Below are 19,561 nucleotides of genomic sequence, written 5' to 3' on the forward strand. Positions count from 1 at the left end.
TCATGGTCTTTGGGAACTGTTATAAAAATACTGAAATCCAAGTTCAAATAGAGGATGTAACTCTAGAAAGGGTTTTTGCTAATAAGTTCCTCGGTTTAATAATAGATGACAAAATCAGTTGGAAACCTCATATTCAACATTTACAGAGTAAACTCAGTAGAAGTATATCCATATTGGCTAGAGCTAGACATGTATTGAATGCTAAATCACTTCATATTCTATATAACTCTCTGATTTTACCATATCTATCATATTGCTGTGAAGTGTGGGGAGTTAATTACAAGAGCTCTTTACATCCGATAACCGTCCTACAGAAACGAGCCATTAGAATCATCCATAATGTTGGTTATTATGAGCATACAAACCCGCTCTTCATAATATCCAGAATTCTCAAATTTGACGAGCTTGTAGAATTTAAAATGGCTCAATTTATGTTCAAGGTATCTAAAAAGTTGTTACCTGAGCACATACAGAGCACGTTTTCTGAAAGAGAAGGGGGGTATAACTTAAGGGGTCACTCAAACTTCAAGATCCGCAACTTTAGAACAACAAGAAAAAGCTTCTGTATTTCAATTAAAGGTGTAAAGTTATGGAATAAGTTACATGAAGATTTAAAACAAAGCAATAGTTTAACACAATTCAAAAGAAAGTACAAAGAGGTAATTTTCAATAGATACACACATGGGGACAGAAAGCAATAAGGTGTGTATTGAAGATAACAACTTGGTGTCAGGGTTTAGAAAGATAAACCAGCATAAAATGGGAAAATGTATAGGTAAATATTAGTAACTGTTACTTCTGACTGCTACTTTGATTTTGATTTTTTTAATGACAGTAGGACTCTAAAGTCTCAAGTGTTTAGGGGTAGGAGTTTATAAGTTCTCACTTCTTCCTACCCCTTTTTGAGCATGATATGTTAACTGAAACAAAAAATCTGTATTTTCTCTTCTTTCTTATGCACTTCTTGTTACTGTGCACTATTTTATTTTTATATTTGTATCATGTTCGAATAAATTTCATTTCATTTCATTTCATTTCATTTGATTAATGTCTTACCATTGTTTCTGGGGCCCATTTCATTTCTGAGGTCAGACACTGATGTTGGACAAGATTGCCAGTTCCCAATCCATTTCATCCCAAAGGTATTCTATCGAGGTGGGGGTTCAGTCAAGTTCCTTCATACTGAACCCATTCCTCCATTACTTTATGGACCTTGCTTTGTGCAGCAGAGAGCAGCAATTATGTTGGAGCAGGAAGAGGTCAACCTCAAATTGTTCCCACAAAGTCAGATGCATAAAATTGTTCAAAATGTGCCACTGCATCCAATCCTTTGTGTTGCATTAGCCAGTATAAGGCTTGGATGCTGCTGCTGCTCTCATTATATGAAGCTCTCTATGAAGGTGGTTCTTGGGCTAATCTTAAAGCCAAATGAAGCTCGGTGTTCTGCAGCTTTTAAGTCACCAGAAAGTTGCTGCCCGCAAGCATCCGCAAGCCCTGTGATTTTATCTGACTTTCCACTTTATGGTTGAGTTGCCGTCTTACATCTCGCTATAATACCACTAATAGTTGACTGTGGAATACTTAGTAGAGAGGAAATTTCAATTCTGGATCTGAAAGCTCCAGAAAGTCTGAAGAATTACTGCTCAGGCCCATTTTAGAAGATTACCGGGCAGTCTGGCTGCTTAGAAGCAAAGTATGAAGAAATGAAGGATAACACAATACATTTACTCTGTAATGACGCCAATGAAAGTTGATTATGAACAGCTCAACAACCTCCGGGTAGGTGACCAATCATGCATGCACACAGGTGTGACACTCATTCATCTGCCTGAGAAATAAAAATAAAAAATTGGAACGTGGCACCAGAACCTTGCTGCCTGCAGCTCTCCACCTCACCGTGACATGAAAGGTTCACTGTGGGAGTCTGCAGGACAGGCACACATATAGTGGCTCAGAGGGCCAGACAGCCGCTCTCTAATTACTGCAAGCCAGCCCGGGCTCTCTTGAGACACGCCTTGAACTTTGCACAGGACAGATGGAGGCCTGCTGAATATGCAGCAGAGTCGAGTTTTCCCACTGCTTACCGCTGCTGCCTGCGGATAATGTCATCGTTGTTGCTTAAAAGGCCAGCTAGCAGGCTAAAAATGGCAACTCGCAGTCGGCTGGTAAAGTTCAGTTTCAGGAGCTGCGTCTGCTCTTATTCGGACTGTTTGTGTTGAATGATAAAAATCAGACCAAAGAGGCAAATGGCTTAATGGCTTGTGGGTTGAGGTTGCCTTGAGCCTCTTTTGCTAAAAATATAGTATGTTTTAAAATATTTAATGAGAAAATAATCATCAGGAAACCAAAAAATAAATAAATAAATAAAAATCCCTTGCATGTCTAAACAGACCGACAGCAGTCGCATAGCAACAACACTATAAGCACTTCCCCTGAGAAAAGGAAAAACGCTGACAGGACATGTCCTCCTTCTGCTCTGTCCTGTACGCCATGAATGACACAGAGACACTCAGCAAGTCCTGAAGTTCAATGGAGAGGCACCGGAAATTCCTGCTCACTGAAAGGATTGTCACTTTCAGAGCTGTCGGTGGGCTAAACAGCACCTCCCCGACTGCAGAGAGGCTGCAGACAGAGGGAACCAACGAGGCTGCTGAGCAGGAGACAAGGAGGAGTACTCACGCGCAAAAATAATTAGCTGTGGATACCGAATGCTCGTAGCGTGAGTATTGTTAATTTCCTACATGAGCAAGATGAAAACCACACTGACTCACCCGCATGGACGGTAAGTGAAGACAATATAGCTCTCCTCCTGGGTCCTCTCTATAAACGTCACACAGGTGTGCTTCTCCCAGTGCCGCATGGCTTGGCGGAAAATAGCCCGCTGGCTGCCTGGAAAGGACCACAGAGGGGGTGAGAAAACACAGCTGGACGAATAAAGACTGTTTCCAACTACGAAACTGTTGACTAATATTGGTAAGCACTCTTCCGTGTGGATGCAGCTACTGAATGAAGACTCAAAAGTATCTACTTTTAGCATCAATGAGATGTTTAAGTGAAGTCAAAGGCTTTAAGAAACCAGAGGGAGAGAGCAAGACTTTCAGTCAATAACAGGAGGGTTAAAAAGAGTGTGCTCTGTTTTATCGCTTTATGTTTCAGACTCTGTTGAAATGTTCTCAGTCTTTTTAAAATGCACACTAAGATTGTGTTTTTGTTCTCCAAGCAGCACTAACCATACTAAACACTTCAATATTAGAACTTTTTATAAATTCGCAAACAGAAATACGAATTTGACAATATCTTTATGAGCAGGTCAAAGCCTTACTGCAAGCCAAACATTTCTCCTTTTGTTTGCAATAATTACTGACAATCATATGGGAAAAAAGATGTACATTTTTTTACTCAAACATTATTTAATTTACCTCTTATGTCTTACCAATGATCACTAACAGCATAATAAGACTGTTTATCTGAAAAAATTAATTAGGCCGGTGTTACTTAACGGACAAATACTTCTCAAATGGAACTATAGTGATGACTAGAGGAGCTATTTATCATCACTTTTACTGTGCTCACAAATATTATCTTCAGGGTTTTCTTTTTTTGTTTTTTTTTTTGTTATCATGCTATATTTTAAACAGATACAGAACATAAGAAGTCAGTTGCTGTTGCCTACCACTAAAGTTGCCACTGATGACATAGGGTATGACGCCCTCAGGCCAAACACGCTCAGGTCTGGAGGTGGCAGCCCTTTTCCTGCGCTGTGCACCCTGTCTGTTAGGATCACTGCTACTGACTGAATCTGTGGATTTAAACAAAACAGGACAACAAAACAATCCTTCGATTAATAAAAACAGCAAAAACTAACCAGCATTTTCCATAGAGACGTTAGTGAAAGTTTATTGAGCCTTTATTCAAAGAGACTCTTTAAACCCTTGATGCTTTCAAGCTCCATAATTACTTTTCATTTTAAATTCTGACTTTTGCTTAATTAAAGAGGCATGTTCTTCAAACAGCATTGTTCTTCCCTTCGCATGCACCCTTCTTTATGTTAATATGAGAGAAGGCAGACATTTCGGGCAAATTAATTTCACCGTTTTAATGTCACTCAACCAGAGATGCACGTTACCATGGAGACCGAGCCCCAACCTAAAAACGAAGATTAACAAAAGAAACATTTCTTTTCTGATTCGATCTGTGTATAAGGTCTATCCAGAAAAAAATTCACAGCGCTTCACATTTTCCACACTTTGTTATGTTGCAGCGTTATGCCAAATTGTGTTACATTAATCTCTTTCCATCTAATTTACATAAGTATTCACAGCGTTATACTTTGATCCAACTTTGGCAGCAATTTCAGCCTTAAGTTTTTTTTTTTAAATAGCATCCACTAAGCTTAGCGCACCTGTCTTTAGTTAGTTTCACCTTTTCTTCTCCAGCATCATGAGGATATATATATATATATATTTATATAAATGCAAAACAAAAAGCAAGAGACTTTCTTTTTCAAAGTAATGTTTCTTTTACATTGTTGGAAGGAGTATCAAGAGCAGAGATTTGTTTTCAGAAGCAAACTTCTTGGTTGAATTAAAATAATCCCGGATTATGATAGAATAGATTAGGTCCAAGCACATTTATGGCACTGGCCTAGTCAAATTCCAGACCTCAGAGCTAACAAGTTTGCAAAGGAAAAGGGAACAATTTCCAGTCTGCAAATTATCTAATCAAGTAGAGACATCCTCCAAAAGATTTTATTGTAGTAGAAACCAAAACCTTACCTTTATTAGAAAGAAAAACTTGACAAACCTTGAATCATTTCTGTTACGTTTCACAATTACGCATTACTTTGTGTTTGTCTCCCACGTAAAATCCCAGCGTAATGGATTGAAGATGTGGTCGTAATGTGGAACAATTGAAGACAATGTGTGATTATGTTTGTTTTTCAGTCCTAATCAAGCAAATAAAATAAAATAAAATAAAATCCTTTAAAAGTTCACTCTGAATAATACAACCTTCATGAGAAAACAACACATCACTGAAACAGGAGAAATAAGAGGAAGAAGCAGTAAATCTGTGTAGGAGGGGAACTGATGGGAGTCTGATGAGCAAGACTGAAAAACTGCTGAGAAAGCCAATTACCGTACATCATTTCTTCCCATCCTAGGAGTTGTTGATAAAAAGGGATCAGCTTAACGAGTGACACAAACACCCCTTTGTCTCTTATTTTTCCTCGTCCAGCACAAAATCACTGTTGACTTGAATCTCCACTAAGTGCTGAGTCACCTCTTATGAGACTGTTCATTTGTAGCAGCAGCTTTAGAAGCACTATGAAACTCCCGATTTTCTTTCAATTTGATCGCCATGCACAACCTGTAAAGGACAAATCTATTCGGTTGCAGCTCAGTCTGCAGAAATCCAGGCTGGCTGCCTGGTGAGAACAATTAGCACGTTCACTTGTGCACACGTTGTGGAAAAATGTTGACAACAGGCAAATCATCTCAGCTCACTGATAAAACATGCAGGGACAAAGCATGCATGAAAAACCAATTGTAATAGCAGATTTTTTTGTTATTATTATGATGATCATAATAGTAATAATAATAAATACAACTGATGAAACATGAAATCTGTTTTGTACATGTCATGCATTTGGTGTCAAAAATAGAGAAAATTGTTCTCCAATCTTCACTTGCTGTCTTACAAAATAATTCAAGCTGCTTGAACTTGTTTACATTCTGCTACATTACACCCACATACATTTTAAAATGTGAACACATGGTGGGCTTCTTGAGTCTGTCAATTATACATTAGAAAATTAGGGCCACTGGAAAAAAAGAAATTCTGACTTTTTTTTTTTCTCAGATTTCAGATTTTTGACATCTAAAAACTCTGAGATTATAACCATCATTCAATTCTCCTCTGTACAGTTTAGATAGACAACCATTGATTTTTTTTTTTAGGGGGCTAAACTCAAATGCACATCACACTTTCTGCATTAATAAATAACCTGAACACAGCCCTTTCCTTCAATTTCAGGGTGATGCAGTAGTGTATGTTGGTCTGTTGTATGACATTCCACTTTAAAATATCTAGGAGCATTAGTACTGTAGACAGTAAAATGACTAATGCTAACAGCAACCCCCAAAACATTACTGTTACAAAATGCTGCTTCCAGATTTGGATGTATTTTATGGAACACTGCAGCTGAAAGGAGCTCATTCTGAAAATTAGAGTAGCATTTCACTACATAAAAATGAAATGTGCTGTGACTAGCCAGCTCCATTGCGTACGGATAGTCTGTATCCGCTCCAGTTCTGTGACTGAGGGATTCCCATTCACGCCACAAATCAACCCTCAAGGTAATATTTTAAGATGTTGCAATATATTCTTAATCTTTCAACGAGTCTCTCTCGCTCTATGTGCCTGTTAGCAAAAGCAAAAGAGCAGCAAACTAGCCCTGTTCAAACACAGACGCCAACTTGGACACACTTGTTGGTTCCTGTTCGCCTGGATCTTACAGAGCAGCAAAGCCTCTGGTCTGCTTTGACTCACAGCTGTTTTTTTTTTTTTATTCAGCTCTCCAAAGCCCTGCAATTATTCTAAAACTTCATCTTAGAGGTGTAGTAATGTGTGCCAATAACCCGTCTTTAGGCACATTTAAAGAGGGCTTAAAACACACACACACACACACACACACACACACACACACACACACACACACACACACACACACACACACACGCGTACGTACATGGCTGCATGGTGGAGAGGATCCGAGTAGCTTGACAGATGCAGCGCGATGTCCTCAGACAACACAATGCCACAGGTATACACCAGCATTGTAGCAATTATGGTTATTTCACACAATTTGATTTAGAGCAATGATCCCAAACGTCGTTGCTATTTTGTCTCTTTAGACATTACCTGTATCTGTGTGATTTATGGTCTGGACGGTTCTCTGAGCCAAATTGATGATTCGGTCCACCTTAAAAGATTTCAAGTCCTCTTCATCCAAAGCAATGTCTCCCAGAAAGGCAGCTGAAACAGACAAGCAGAATCGGGATTAACACGGAGCGCAGCATCGCTCAGTCACTTCAGATCGAGCAGGCTGCACACAGTCGAAGCACACAGATGAGAATATACACTTTTCTTTATTTGACTCAGTTCTGTTTACGTTTCCTTGCAGAGGAATAAAATTAGAGCTGCGGGTCAGCAGCGTGTTGCTTTGGTTTCCAGGGCAGTCGTATCTCAATTCAGCTACAGGAACTGAGAGCAACATTTTACACACCATGTGAATTGCATTGCTTTCTGCAACACTGGTGCTGAAACTCAGCTTAGATGTAAACCAGCAAACAATTAACACTATATCTTCAACTTGATGAAGAAGAATCATCGGGTACAGTCAGATAGTTTGGACAAACTTAAATGTTTCAGATGATCAAGCAAATATTAATAGACGGAGACAACCGGAGTAAACCCAAAAGCAAATAACAACTGATTTTACATTTCAGAAAAACATTTTTTATGAAAGCAATCTCTCTGTGTGTGAGAAAGTAATCACCTCCTACTGACGGTTGTGACACCCTTGTAATATGTTGTGTGTTTGAGAAATCTAGATAAGATACCTTTTAGTCTAAAACTTGCAGAATTGTTTAACATTAAGCCACATTCGAAGGTTTCTGAGCGTGACCAAGTTGTTTAAGTGATAATGCAGCACTTCTGTTGGATTTAAATCCAGACTTTGACTAGGCCACTATAAAACCTCTATGTTGTTGTGTTTTTTGTTCTGTTAATGAGCCAGAAATTGACTTCCAGAAGTCCTTCGTATCATCATCCTGCTGAATAAGCATACTTGAGCTTAAAGTGACGAGCTAATGGTCCGGACGGTTTTAGATGCTGTTCTGGGTTCTTTTGTGACTTCCTAAATAAACTGTCATTGTGTTCTTGGGGTAATTTTGGTCAGTCGACAACCCTAGGAAGGTTCTCCACTGTTCTATGGTTTCTTGATAATGGTTTTCAGGAGTCCCAAAACTGCAGAAAAGACTTGGTGACCTTTCTCAGGCTGACAGATGCTGATGTATTTGTTTCTAATCGTTCTTGAATTTCTTTAACACTAATTGTTCTTGAAACTCCACAGGAAGTGTGTTCAAAATCTTTTATCCTATTTCATGCTTCAAGAATTCTACTTAAGTGACTTGATGATTCACCAGATTTGATTTAATGATTTAATGTTCAGATTTGATTTACTGTGCTAGTTAAACTGCACAGTAAAGCGGTTCATTACAGTAAGATCAAGATTTAACAAAAGGAGGTTTGATTATCTGAAGCATTTTCTAAGGAGAAACAACCCCAAGAAAATCTGTAAGTGGGTAAATAATTTTTCTCAGCACTATATGAAACAATGACATGCTGACACTGCCTCCTTGGAAGAATATGGGGCACCTTGAACGAGTAGCAGCTCTTTAATTAGGCCAAGGAGGTGGAAAATAACCAAACAGTCCCACTTTATGAGGAATGTGCGTTATTAGATTTCTTACTAAGCGCTCCTTTGCTAGAAGCCTTCGCCACAGAGACGGGGTGCTCAAGTTTACAGGCTTTTAACAGCAGAGTGTTTTCAGGATTTATGACTCAGTTTGTATGCAGGAGTTTGAGAAGGTGGGGGAGTTTTCTCTAGGAATTTGGAAAGGGGAGGAAGGGCGGGGGCAGACGATTCATTTCTGAAAAGGAGATGACATGCAGAAGGGAAGAAACTAGTGAATAGAGACACATCCCCTCTGTCCACAGCACAGTTCTGAATAGGAAAGGCAGATGTGCAGCAAACTGGAAAATGACAAGCCTCTGCATGCCTGTTTGGCTGGTCAGTTTGGTGGAAAGCCAGAAAAACCCAGGGGTGCAATTAAATTTGGGTTAATGAGGTGCTCTTTGGTAGTTGTTCTAATCGTAATGCCGCCCTTACACAAGCTTTCTCCACTGCTGAACACACACATGTGGACAATTTATTGTACTTTGTTAAGTTTTAGTAGAGATATTGCTATGAAGTTTTAGATTTATTTAATATTCATATTTTAGATCCTACCTCTTCTAACAGTAGAAGAGTCCTGAATCAAACTGAAAATGAACCGATTACAAAATCATCCCCATTTAAACATAAAAAAATTTGACCCTAACTTTTTCTTTTTTATATTTTACATTAAAAAAAACATGCATTGGAATACAGTTGGTTGTTGGATTTACTGACTGGAAATTGTAGGAATTTTGATGTATTTAGTGAACAGACAAAAACTAAAATATAAATCCAGACCTACCGCTCATCAATCAACCGATTTTAGGAAAATTGGCCAATTCCAAACCCTGGCTGATTGATTAATGCCTTAGAATCCACGCATTTACGAACCAACTCGTGCTCGATTATCTGCACACGGAGACACAGATGGTCCACGTCAAGAGAGGAAGAATGGAATAGAGAGAAAAATCTGGCTAAAGTCCCTTTAAACCAAAGAAGTGTGATGAAAAAACTTTCTGGAATCAACTTTGTTCAATGCGAACGACTCCCTGCCACCCTGCAAGCTATAGAGGATGTAGCGCATAACGAAAAGAAACAAAGTTATTAACAGCAATAAGAAAAGGCGCAAGACAGGGCACGTCTTGCGCCCTGTCTCAAATCTGACAGCAGCCAGCACTCACAGAGAGCCATCTGCAAAGAAAAAAAAACCCACAGTGATATGGAGAAGCTACCAGATGTTATTCTACAAAGGAAGGATGAAGTCCCTGCTGGATAAAATTTTCTTTTTTATCTTAACATCCTTTATTTGATTCCAAGAAAAGTTGAAATGAACAGAGAGTACCAGAGCTGCACGTTCAGAGAAGAAGCTTGAAACATTGTTGAACAGTATTCAACAAAGTGATTAAATAAGGGACCATATGGGGTTTTTTCCCTAAGAGATTGTATTGTCACACATTATTCAATAGATTAATAATTCAATAGCATTTATATCTGCAAGTATTTGCTACCAGCTTTGCACACTCAGTCAGAACTGTTTGTCATGGGGCGTGCTGCGGTGGCGTAGGGGATAGCGCAACCCACATTTGGAGACCTTGAGTCCTCGACGCGGCCGTCGCGGGTTCGATTCCCGGACCTGGCGACATTTGCCGCATGTCTTGCCCCCTTTTCCCCCCTTTCTTGTCAGCCTACTGTCTTATAAGGGACACTAGAGCCCACAAAAAGACCCCCTGGTGGGGAGAAAAAAAAACTAAAAGCACTTTAAAATCACCTGTAGAACTGGCTCGTGGAACAGCAAACAAGACTTTAGATTTTAACTTTCAGCAGCTCCTCTACAGCGACCTTTGCACCCATGGCTCTTTATTTGATTAATGCACTATTTCCCCTTATGTAGCACTTTGTGTTGGTTTAACACAATGGTTCCCAAAGCATGGGGCGCGTCCCGTAATGGGGCCCAGTATGAAGCAGTATGAATGAATGAAAAAAAAACAAACAAAAAAAACTGTTACCCAAAAGTTGTTTCACTGTAAAGATGAAACACTTTACAGTGTAGTGTGTTTTGTTGCAACCTAATGTGTGACATAAACTTCAGTGGAGTTTAAAAACAGAATATGTGTATAGGTTTCTGTCTGGTTAAAGACGATGTGTGTGTCCAGTTTGTTTATTTATTTATTTATTTATTTTGTTTGGGTGGGGGTGGGGGGGTTATTGTAATCCATAGGGGGGTCCAGAAATTCTTTGGGAACCACTGGTTTAACACATGAAATGCCCCCCCCCCATAAAACACAGTAATATAACATAATGAGAGTTGTAATTGAAGGGATATATAAAAGGGACATATATAAAATACTTTTTCAAGCTCCGTCCAAATAAAGCACAAGCTTTCTCCGCAAGGTGAATGATTCTACCGGTGATGTTGGGACTGAAGTGAGTGAAAACTTAAACAGGAAAGTGTGATAATGCACAGCCTAGTTAACACTGAGGGCCCATTTCCCCCTGGGTGCAGTGGTCGTCGTAGAGACGGTGCAGCAGGTTTACGGAAAAAAAAAAAAAAAAAAACTCACGGGGATTATGAATTAATCCCCTTGTCTCCTGGCTTTAATTATCCACAGACACACGGTTTCAGGAATCTTTTTGTTCTCGGTGCAGGGCTGGGATTGAGGCCAGGCTGTGGAGAAATGTGATAAACTAGATACAGGGGCTGCGTAATAAAGTGAAGCGCAAACACAATGACACTGCTGTGTCGCACCGTAGATTATGGCCAAGCTAATGTGGCAGATGGCAAGTGATCACAGGAAAGTGCAGAGCTGGATCCCTTTCCAAACATTATTCATCACGTAGATGTCACCAGCTGCGGATATAAAAATGATAATATGTGTACACTGTAATTAGAAAACAGCAGAAGGGTGGAAGTTCTTTAGAGAAGGGAATTTAGATTATGCAAAACCAAAGTCCACCAATGTTTTTATTTATTTTTGTTCATCTATACCACCATAATCCCACTCATCTCCATCTGCTTCACCACAGCCAGAAGGATTACCCATCAGAACTCAATCATATTAATCCCATCGATTTGTGTAACGCCCTTTCCTTGACCTCCGGGCCGTCAGACGCTCCAGGATTGTTCCCATAAATCTCTATCAGGGGAATCATGCACCGGGACATCTGCTGCGGAAACCTGCACCAACATCAATACTAAGCCGCTATGGACACTAAATATCGGCCTATATTTGGTGGAAGAGCAGCTCCTTTGGGAGGCAGGGCTTACAGGGTCGGGGGGGACAGTTGGACGGCCTTTTCCCAGAACCGACGGAAACCCTAAATGCATCACAATGCAATGGCGCCGCCTTTCACAGCTCGTGTTTGGAAACAAACGCAGCAATTTGAATTCCTATAGAGGCCGACAGCGTATTGCGTTAAGGTGATTACCATCTGTTGACAGGGTGAGTATCACTCATTTGGTCTTAAGGGGTTCATCAGGAGGTCTGTGTTTGCCATTTACCTGAAGATTTTGTGAACTTTTCACGCAACAAAACTTGCAAAGCATGACTTTCAAGGCAAACTTTGTCAGAAGCAACGCAACTCTAACTTGGATATGATGAATTGCTTCATGCAGAGCTGCTGTCGTGTTCAGCCAGTACCTCCGTCCTCTGTAAAAACAACACCAGCTGTTATTTCTACAAAGAATGCTTACCTTGACATTTCCTAAAACCACAATTTGAGCTTGAGGCGGGAAAGGAAAAGAAAAAAAAAAGAAAATCTGTGTAACCACACCGCTCATTTTTAAAAGGTAGCTGTGGTATAATTAGAAGAGAGTGGCTCCAGCAAAGTCACAGATATCAGCTGGAGAGTGAAGTAATTATTCTCTAATAAAGCCAGATGCTTCAGCAACCACAGCTGGAGCTACTGTCACCGCATGGCAGCTTCCATCTGACAAAATAAAGAGCGGCTTCAGTTAAAAGGGCGCACAGCAAGAAGCTGCCTCACCTTTAACACTTCACACTCCATCAAGCCCATTAGCAGACTGTATTCCCCAGCTCATTGTCACCGCCGCTGCAGATTACTGATACACTCCAATGCCGGTCGAACTCCCTCCAATGATTCATCAGCCTGCCGATCATTTGTCGCTCACTATCTGAGGTTGTCAGCAGGGAGGAATAATTCAACTTAACATTTTTAGAGATTTTCCCTAAACCTGGTTTCGCAATTGCAGGTTATGAAGCTCACAAGTGCGTATTTGCAAAGGATTAAGAGAGAAGAGAGCAAACTTAAAGCTGAAATTTTAATCTGGTCTTCGAATCAAGCAGTGCACTGAACAGGCATCCTCAAAGCCCTTCAATTAGCACACCCAAAGATGTTGTTGCTACTTGGGCTCCACACCCAGACTTGGTATTAGCCTTATGCAAGATTAGTTATTACTTAGCTCTGACGGCAAACATATTGTTCTAACTAATGCACTGAGACCGTGCCAATGAATCAGCTCCCTAATCACCCGAACCCTGCAGAGAGGGAAGAGGCAGGGGTCATGTCATGTAAAGAAAAAAAAAAAGAAAAAAAACTCAACACTCAGCTTGGGCTCAGCTACAGAGTCTGCATTCCATGATAAAAGAAAAGCATCTGCTTAAGTGTTGCTTAAAGGCCCAATCCTGCAGCAGCGGTCCAGCAGAACAGAGACCCATCACCCTGCCAGAGCGTGACAGGATGGAAGGAGCTGGATAACGCGCAGCATCTGTCTCCAGCTGCCATTTTTTTCCCCCAAAGATCTAAATAAGGTCATAAGACATAAAGCTTTTGAGAAACAGAATGCAGGGTATGTGGACATCACTAATATATCTCTGGACGCGCAAGATAGACGGTCATCAGTACAGAAAGAAAATATTGTAATGTTTGTCACTAAACACCAGTTTCAATGTTTTAATTGTCACATACTTTTCGAAACATAAAATTTCAGCTTAAGTAAGTAAGATTGTTTTTTTTGTTGTCCTGACACTGGTGAGGCTTCCTCATGTTAATACCACCAGAGGTCTGCAGCAACTTTTGGATGAATCACCACTCCAGCACACCTGAGAGGAATGAACATTTAATGACCAGGTCTTTACAAAACTTGCTGACATGTCATCAAGGTTATTCTTTCTTTTGACTTATACCCTCTATTAGGCCATTAAAAGCTCCAACCTATTCATAAACTCCCTTTAACCTTAATCTGAAAGGTACTCTGCTTTTCTCAGCAATATGTGTTTGTGAATTTGGATGACTCTGTCTGAGTATAGGGACACCGTTTTTTTTTTATCTATTTATTTTAGACTTCTTTTTTTGCTTGTTTGTTTTTTTAAGAGATGCACCAAGATATTAGCTATGTATCGGAATCGAACAATTTTACACTCGACTAGACCTGATGGGTGATTGGCCAACATAAAGGCCAATATTTTCTCTGGTAATTGTGCAAAATGCTAATGTAAGTTGCTATAAACAGTTGAAGTTATTAATGGTGTGAATAGTGACTAATTAATAACTAATTACAATAGAAAGGCTGCTTAAGGCTCTTCTCAATCAATAAATTTAATAATCTAACAAGTAACAGTAGATCAGAGCTTTTCTTGTCTCAAATGTTAGCTTGGACCCAGCTGCTTCTTATTTGGAAATGATCCTGTAGAAAACATTTCAAGTTGCGCAAAAAAAAGCTATAACTTGTCAAACAAAAAGAGCAAAGAATGTGTTTGAAAACGCTTCTCAGATGGCTTTAATTTGCACAAATACCTGTGTCCCACAACCTGCAGGATTTTGCTTTGTTTGCAGATTTCCAGCGATGGAGACAGACACAGCTCTACAACTTTGGCTAGTTTTCGAAAACAATATCTTACCATTGAAATTTGAACTTTAAAATAGATTAAATCACAGCTGTCACTGCAATACACCAGTAGCTGCTTGGATGGAATACTGGATATGCTAATACATTTCAAGTGCCATGCATTCAAGCTCTGCATGTTAACAATAGATTTGACCATTTGGATGGACCCCGTGTGCCCTTCATACCAAATCCTCAGGTCTATTTTAATATCTGTGATGATTAAGCTCATGTTACTGCGATGCAGAAGCAAAGAAAAGTCAGGAAAATGCAGGTTAATAGTAACTTTTAACATTATGCAATATTCTGCATGAACATCCCAAATGTCTAGTATCATGCAGTCGTAATAAAAATGTTATTAAGACAGTAATGTTATTGCTAATTTTAAATTTGAAAGGAAAAAAAAAATATTGTTTTGTTGTAATTTACTCTTCTATGGAAAAAACTGTAAAAAAAAAATAAAAAATGTTACTGGCGGGTGAGAGATTAAATTATTTATTTTTTTTCAAATGAGTGATTTGTAATGGGTCACAACACCACTCCGCCGATCCTGCATCTTCATTGTTTTGAATTTTTTCAAATTTATTGGGACTCAAAAGAGGAAAGCAAACACTTTACCGTATTTTAAGCCTAAAGCAGGAGTCCAGGGTCTGTGTATGTGCAAAATTGATTGTTTATGACCAGCAGCGAATGGTGTTAGGAATGACATAAGCTCTGTCTGAAAGGAAAGGCTTGAACCTGCCAGGATCCCTCATGAATGGCCTATACTCACCTCACCTGAGCTGGCATGGCAGAGTGTGGCAGGCCTTGCAAGTCTTTGGCACAAGGTGAATGACTCTGTCTGTGTGAAGTGCTTTAGCCAATCAGAGAAAAGAGCTTGAGGCTTGCGGGGGGAAAAAAAAAAAAAAATCACTTGCACGAGCAAGGGAAGGGATTGTGAGGTTGACCTGTCTGTGGCTCCAGCCACGGCGGCACAGAGGCTCCGATGCTCAGGCTCAGCCAGCCCCGTCACAGGAACCTTAAGTATATTACGATGTCTGCGCTCTGAATCGAGACATAAGTCAAACCACAGAGACCCGTCCGATTATCATCTGAGCAGAAAATGTCTGCTTCTCATCCATTTTTAATTGTGAAAGTGAGTGGGTCTAACATTAGAGGCTTGTTAAGAGTCTTAGCTGACTTCCTGGGACACTGCCAAGTTGTGAATTAAGCAAAAACAAGGAATTTTCCACTTTAGACCAACATTGATTCAATGAGTTCACTCTTAACACTCCAAACCCAATTTCTAAGGCTGAAGACCACAAAATTCAAGACAGAATAGCTCTAATCCATAGTCTGACAAAACAGGATTAACTATCCACAACACATGTATGGATGTTTTAAATCACACAGCCTCAAAATTGCAAAAAGTTTCTATTAAGTGCCAGGCTGGAATGTAATTTTTTTCTGGCTGTGTAGAATAACGCAGCACTGTCCCTCCCCAAGTGTTGCTGTACACTGATGGTCAGCTGGATGAAAGAAGGCTACAACACTTTAATCGCTGTTTGAGAAAAATTCCTACTCTTGAAAAACCAGGACGGTCAAGAACCTGAAGGAGAATTATCCTTCACAATTATTAAGGTAATGTTTAAAAATGACTGGTTGTATGTAAAGAAACCAACTGTTGGCTGAATAGAAAGACTATTTAACCAGCTAATGTTACTCCCGCATATTTGTGTTAGTCTCTAAAGAGCAAAATGCCAAAAGGTGATAATATTCAGAAAAAATAAGTACTTGAAAACTGCTACCCTATATTTTTTTTATTAAAGTTTGTGCAACTAAATCAAAGATAATACATAACTTGAAGTTCATTATGTAACCTTATTTTTGCAACATTTTTGGTTTTCTTTTTAAAAAAAATAAAAGCATTAGATTTTGTCTTACTCAAGGTTATCTCATCTCCACCTAGTCATGTCTTACTTTAGGTAAATAGCCGCTGCAATAAAATCAAAATATTCCAGGAGCAAACTTGAATCCTTGTGCATCTGCTAAATTTACACAACAATTAGTGAAAAGCTGGATATCCGTACAGCGGTCTTAAGACAGGGTCTCCCACCTCCCCTCACAGGTCACTGCTGAATGTAGCATTTCCCTAAATGGGAGGACTGCAACACAAAATGCTGACCCCTAGTCACAGAGAGCGATCAAACAGACCAAGTACAGCGAGGTGAGACAAATGGAAAAAATAGAAGAGGAAAAAAAAAAAAAAAATCAATAATCCAAGAATGGCCACCTTGCACACGCTGTTCTGGATGAGTGCAGGAAAATAGACTGAGGCAGGAGGTGCTTAGGTCAAGGGTGGGATGAGATGGACGGATGAAGTTTATATGGGTGACCATCTCCCAACCACCTGCCTGCAGGCGCGCCCTGAGGAAGACCGTGAAAAACAACTGCAGTATGGCGAAATGACAGCCTGGACAAACTGAGCTGTAATTGATGATAACATCCTGGCCAAGATAAACAGCAGTCGTGTCTAGTGATCGTGCAGTGGGAATGTCCCTGCTGAGACACAGAGCTGTAACATCAACAATTAGTTCTAAACTAAATCAGAAAAAAAACAACAACACTTATCACAGAGAGCACCAAGTGCAAGTGTCCGATGAATCTGATCTTCGAATGACTCAACATAAACAAGGTGAACGCAGGAAACAACAACTCAATGACTTGAACATGACACACCGATCAACTGGAGTCTGACCTTTGTCGTGTTTACAAACAGTTGCAAAAGTTTTACGTCCAGCATATGTTCCTGGACAGATGAGGAACGATTTTAAAAAAGAAGAAGAAGAAGAAAAAAAAAAGACAGTTGGGTAACTGAGTTGGCAGCGTAAAATGTGCTCTGTACTGAGCTGACACATCAAAAAAGAAAAAAAACAACAACAATTAATTCCCAACTGGGAAGTACTTCCAGGACATCAGAGGTCATTTTCGACTGAAGCCAGCTCTCTGTATCCGTAACCTGAATACTTTTACCAGATGGAAAACACAATCTGCTCAAACTCCCCCCAAAGGGATTTGGCAAGACAGTGAGTTCAGATTACAAAAAAAAGGAGAGAAAAAAGCTTACAATGGCATCTCGGGTATCTTTAGGACAATTCAATGGTCTGTCTGCTGGAAGTAGAAGACAAACATGTTTATACTGTGGTGTGCGAGTTAAGAGAATTATGTGTGCATAATATTTAAGCTCCACTGTACTCTGTTTTTTCCCCTCCTCCACTTTTTTTTAGAGGCTGTGTGAACAGACGGTGGGGAAAAAAAGACTATTTGTCCAGAAGAAGGAGGGAAAAAAAGCTGGATGGGAAATGAAGTCCAGAAATCAACAGATTTTTAAAAAGATCAAAAACCATAAACTGTAAAATCTAGAAGATCTTGATATTTCTCAGAGATAAGGCAGCAACTTTTCAACTAGCACTGAAAACAAAAACTTTTCATGCCTCTGCAAATGAAATCTGAACTCCTTTCAGAAAAATAAAAAAGTGTTTTTATCCTCCCAGGTGGTTTCGTCTGACTGTTTCAAATGTTTTCAAAGTGCAGAAACTATGCCATTCACAAAACAATTGCACACAATGTTCTCAAGATCCTGCTATAAACTACATCCACTGCTGTCATCTCCACTAAAAGCGTTTTCCTGCTCGATCTGTGCGAGCGGCATGTTTCTACCTCCTCCGAAATGAGGAAAAATCTCGCCAAAAACGTACAACACCAAACAGAGGGGGGCACGAAATCTCACCAGCTTTACAGGGATCCTTGTAGTCGATCGCCTCTGATGTGGCACTGGGCTCCACATAGTAGCCCGGATCAATCGCCTCCAAATCGATCGCCAATATCACGCCGAGACATGATAGAAGAAACAAACACCTCGCCGAGAGATCCATGTTTGTGGTGGGGGGAGACGGCGAAAGGCGAGGGATAAAGGTAGAGGAAGAGAGAGGGACAGAGGGAAAGACAGAGAGAGAAGAGTGAGTGAGAAACAGACACAGTGAGAGAGAAAAATGGGAGGTTTTTTTTCTTCTTTTTTTTTTTCAGGGGGTGGAGGGGGCACGAGATCTCGCCGGGGGGCGGGTTTAAATCCAGCCCTCTCTCCCGTGTCTTCTTGGCTCTGGGGGCAGTGATTTCTCTCCTCCAGCTGGAGCTGCGGGTTACCGCCTGAGAAACTTTGATGATATGGTAGCGGCTCCACCGGGGCAATGAAAATGCTCCTTCAGTCGGTGATGCCCGGCTGCATTTTTATTGCTACTTTCTTGGCCCATCTGGGAGCCTTGACGAGCGTATAACGGTGGTTCACTTCATTTTTAGAACTATCAACAGCAGTTGCCTCGGAAAACCTTTAATTTAGGTCAATAGAAACAAACTGAAGTAAATTATATCTAGCTAATGAATGATTTATGGGTTTTGCTCTGACGGCATTTGGTTTTGAAAAGTGTCAAATGTCTCAGAGTTGCAATTCCATGGTCTCGCGTACTTGAATTAAAGTTTTGGTGATACTCAGCTCCGTCTGCCTTGTTTACTTCCGCACACGATGCGCACTCGGTTCATCCTCGCACGTGCGCCAGCAGTCCCTCACGCTGCCTCACGCACGCGCTCAGACTGCTTGACCTTTCAAGCATTTTGCGCCAAGAATGCAATTGGCGCGCCACCTGTCGGTGTTTTATTAAAACAAATAAACGACGAATTAAGAAAATTGAACAAAATAAGGTATGCTGTTAATTTGTGCAACTTTAAATCCCAACTGCGATTATTTTTAGTGTTTCTTTTATGGCATAGCAAATACTACACCCATGGTTGACTGTTTATCTATTTATTTAACTCACTGAGAAGTTTTAAAAACCTTGGCCTGTTACACTAACCTGGCTTATTTCTGTGTTAATGAAGCTCGCATGTTTTTCACCTTCATGCTTGGTTTTTCGACTTCCTCCCTCAGTCCCAAAAGGTTAATTGGTTTATCTAAATTACTATTTGGTTAATTGGTCTGTCAAAATTGCTGTTGGTTGTCTGTCCTGTGTCTTTGCAATGGACTGGCAACCTGTCCATGGTTTACCCCCAAAGGATAGATGGTTTATATAACAAATGTTTCTGCTTCTTTTTAAGAATTGCTAATCGTAATACTTACTACAATTACACTCAGCTACTATTACACTCTTATTCCTGCATAGCTTTCCTTCCACCCCATGCTACTTATC

The 19,561-nt window shown here is 40.1% G+C and overlaps 1 protein-coding gene across 1 annotated transcript in view; it reads right to left on the reverse strand.

The window, feature by feature from the left end:
* bmp1a (bone morphogenetic protein 1a) overlaps positions 1-18,953 on the reverse strand; it is a 41,288-nt gene extending 22,335 nt beyond the window's left edge. Inside the window, exons 1-4 of the mRNA XM_044111114.1 lie at positions 18,112-18,953; positions 6,922-7,035; positions 3,674-3,799; positions 2,772-2,889 (exon numbers count right to left, since the gene is read on the reverse strand). Of these exons, the coding sequence (XP_043967049.1) occupies positions 2,772-2,889; positions 3,674-3,799; positions 6,922-7,035; positions 18,112-18,256 (503 nt within the window). The 5' untranslated portion in view covers positions 18,257-18,953. The remainder of the gene's footprint in view (positions 1-2,771; positions 2,890-3,673; positions 3,800-6,921; positions 7,036-18,111) is intronic.
* Between the last annotated feature and the right edge of the window lie 608 nt (positions 18,954-19,561).

The sequence above is a fragment of the Gambusia affinis genome, linkage group LG03 (assembly GCF_019740435.1).
Source record: "Gambusia affinis linkage group LG03, SWU_Gaff_1.0, whole genome shotgun sequence".
Classification (NCBI taxonomy): domain Eukaryota; kingdom Metazoa; phylum Chordata; class Actinopteri; order Cyprinodontiformes; family Poeciliidae; genus Gambusia; species Gambusia affinis.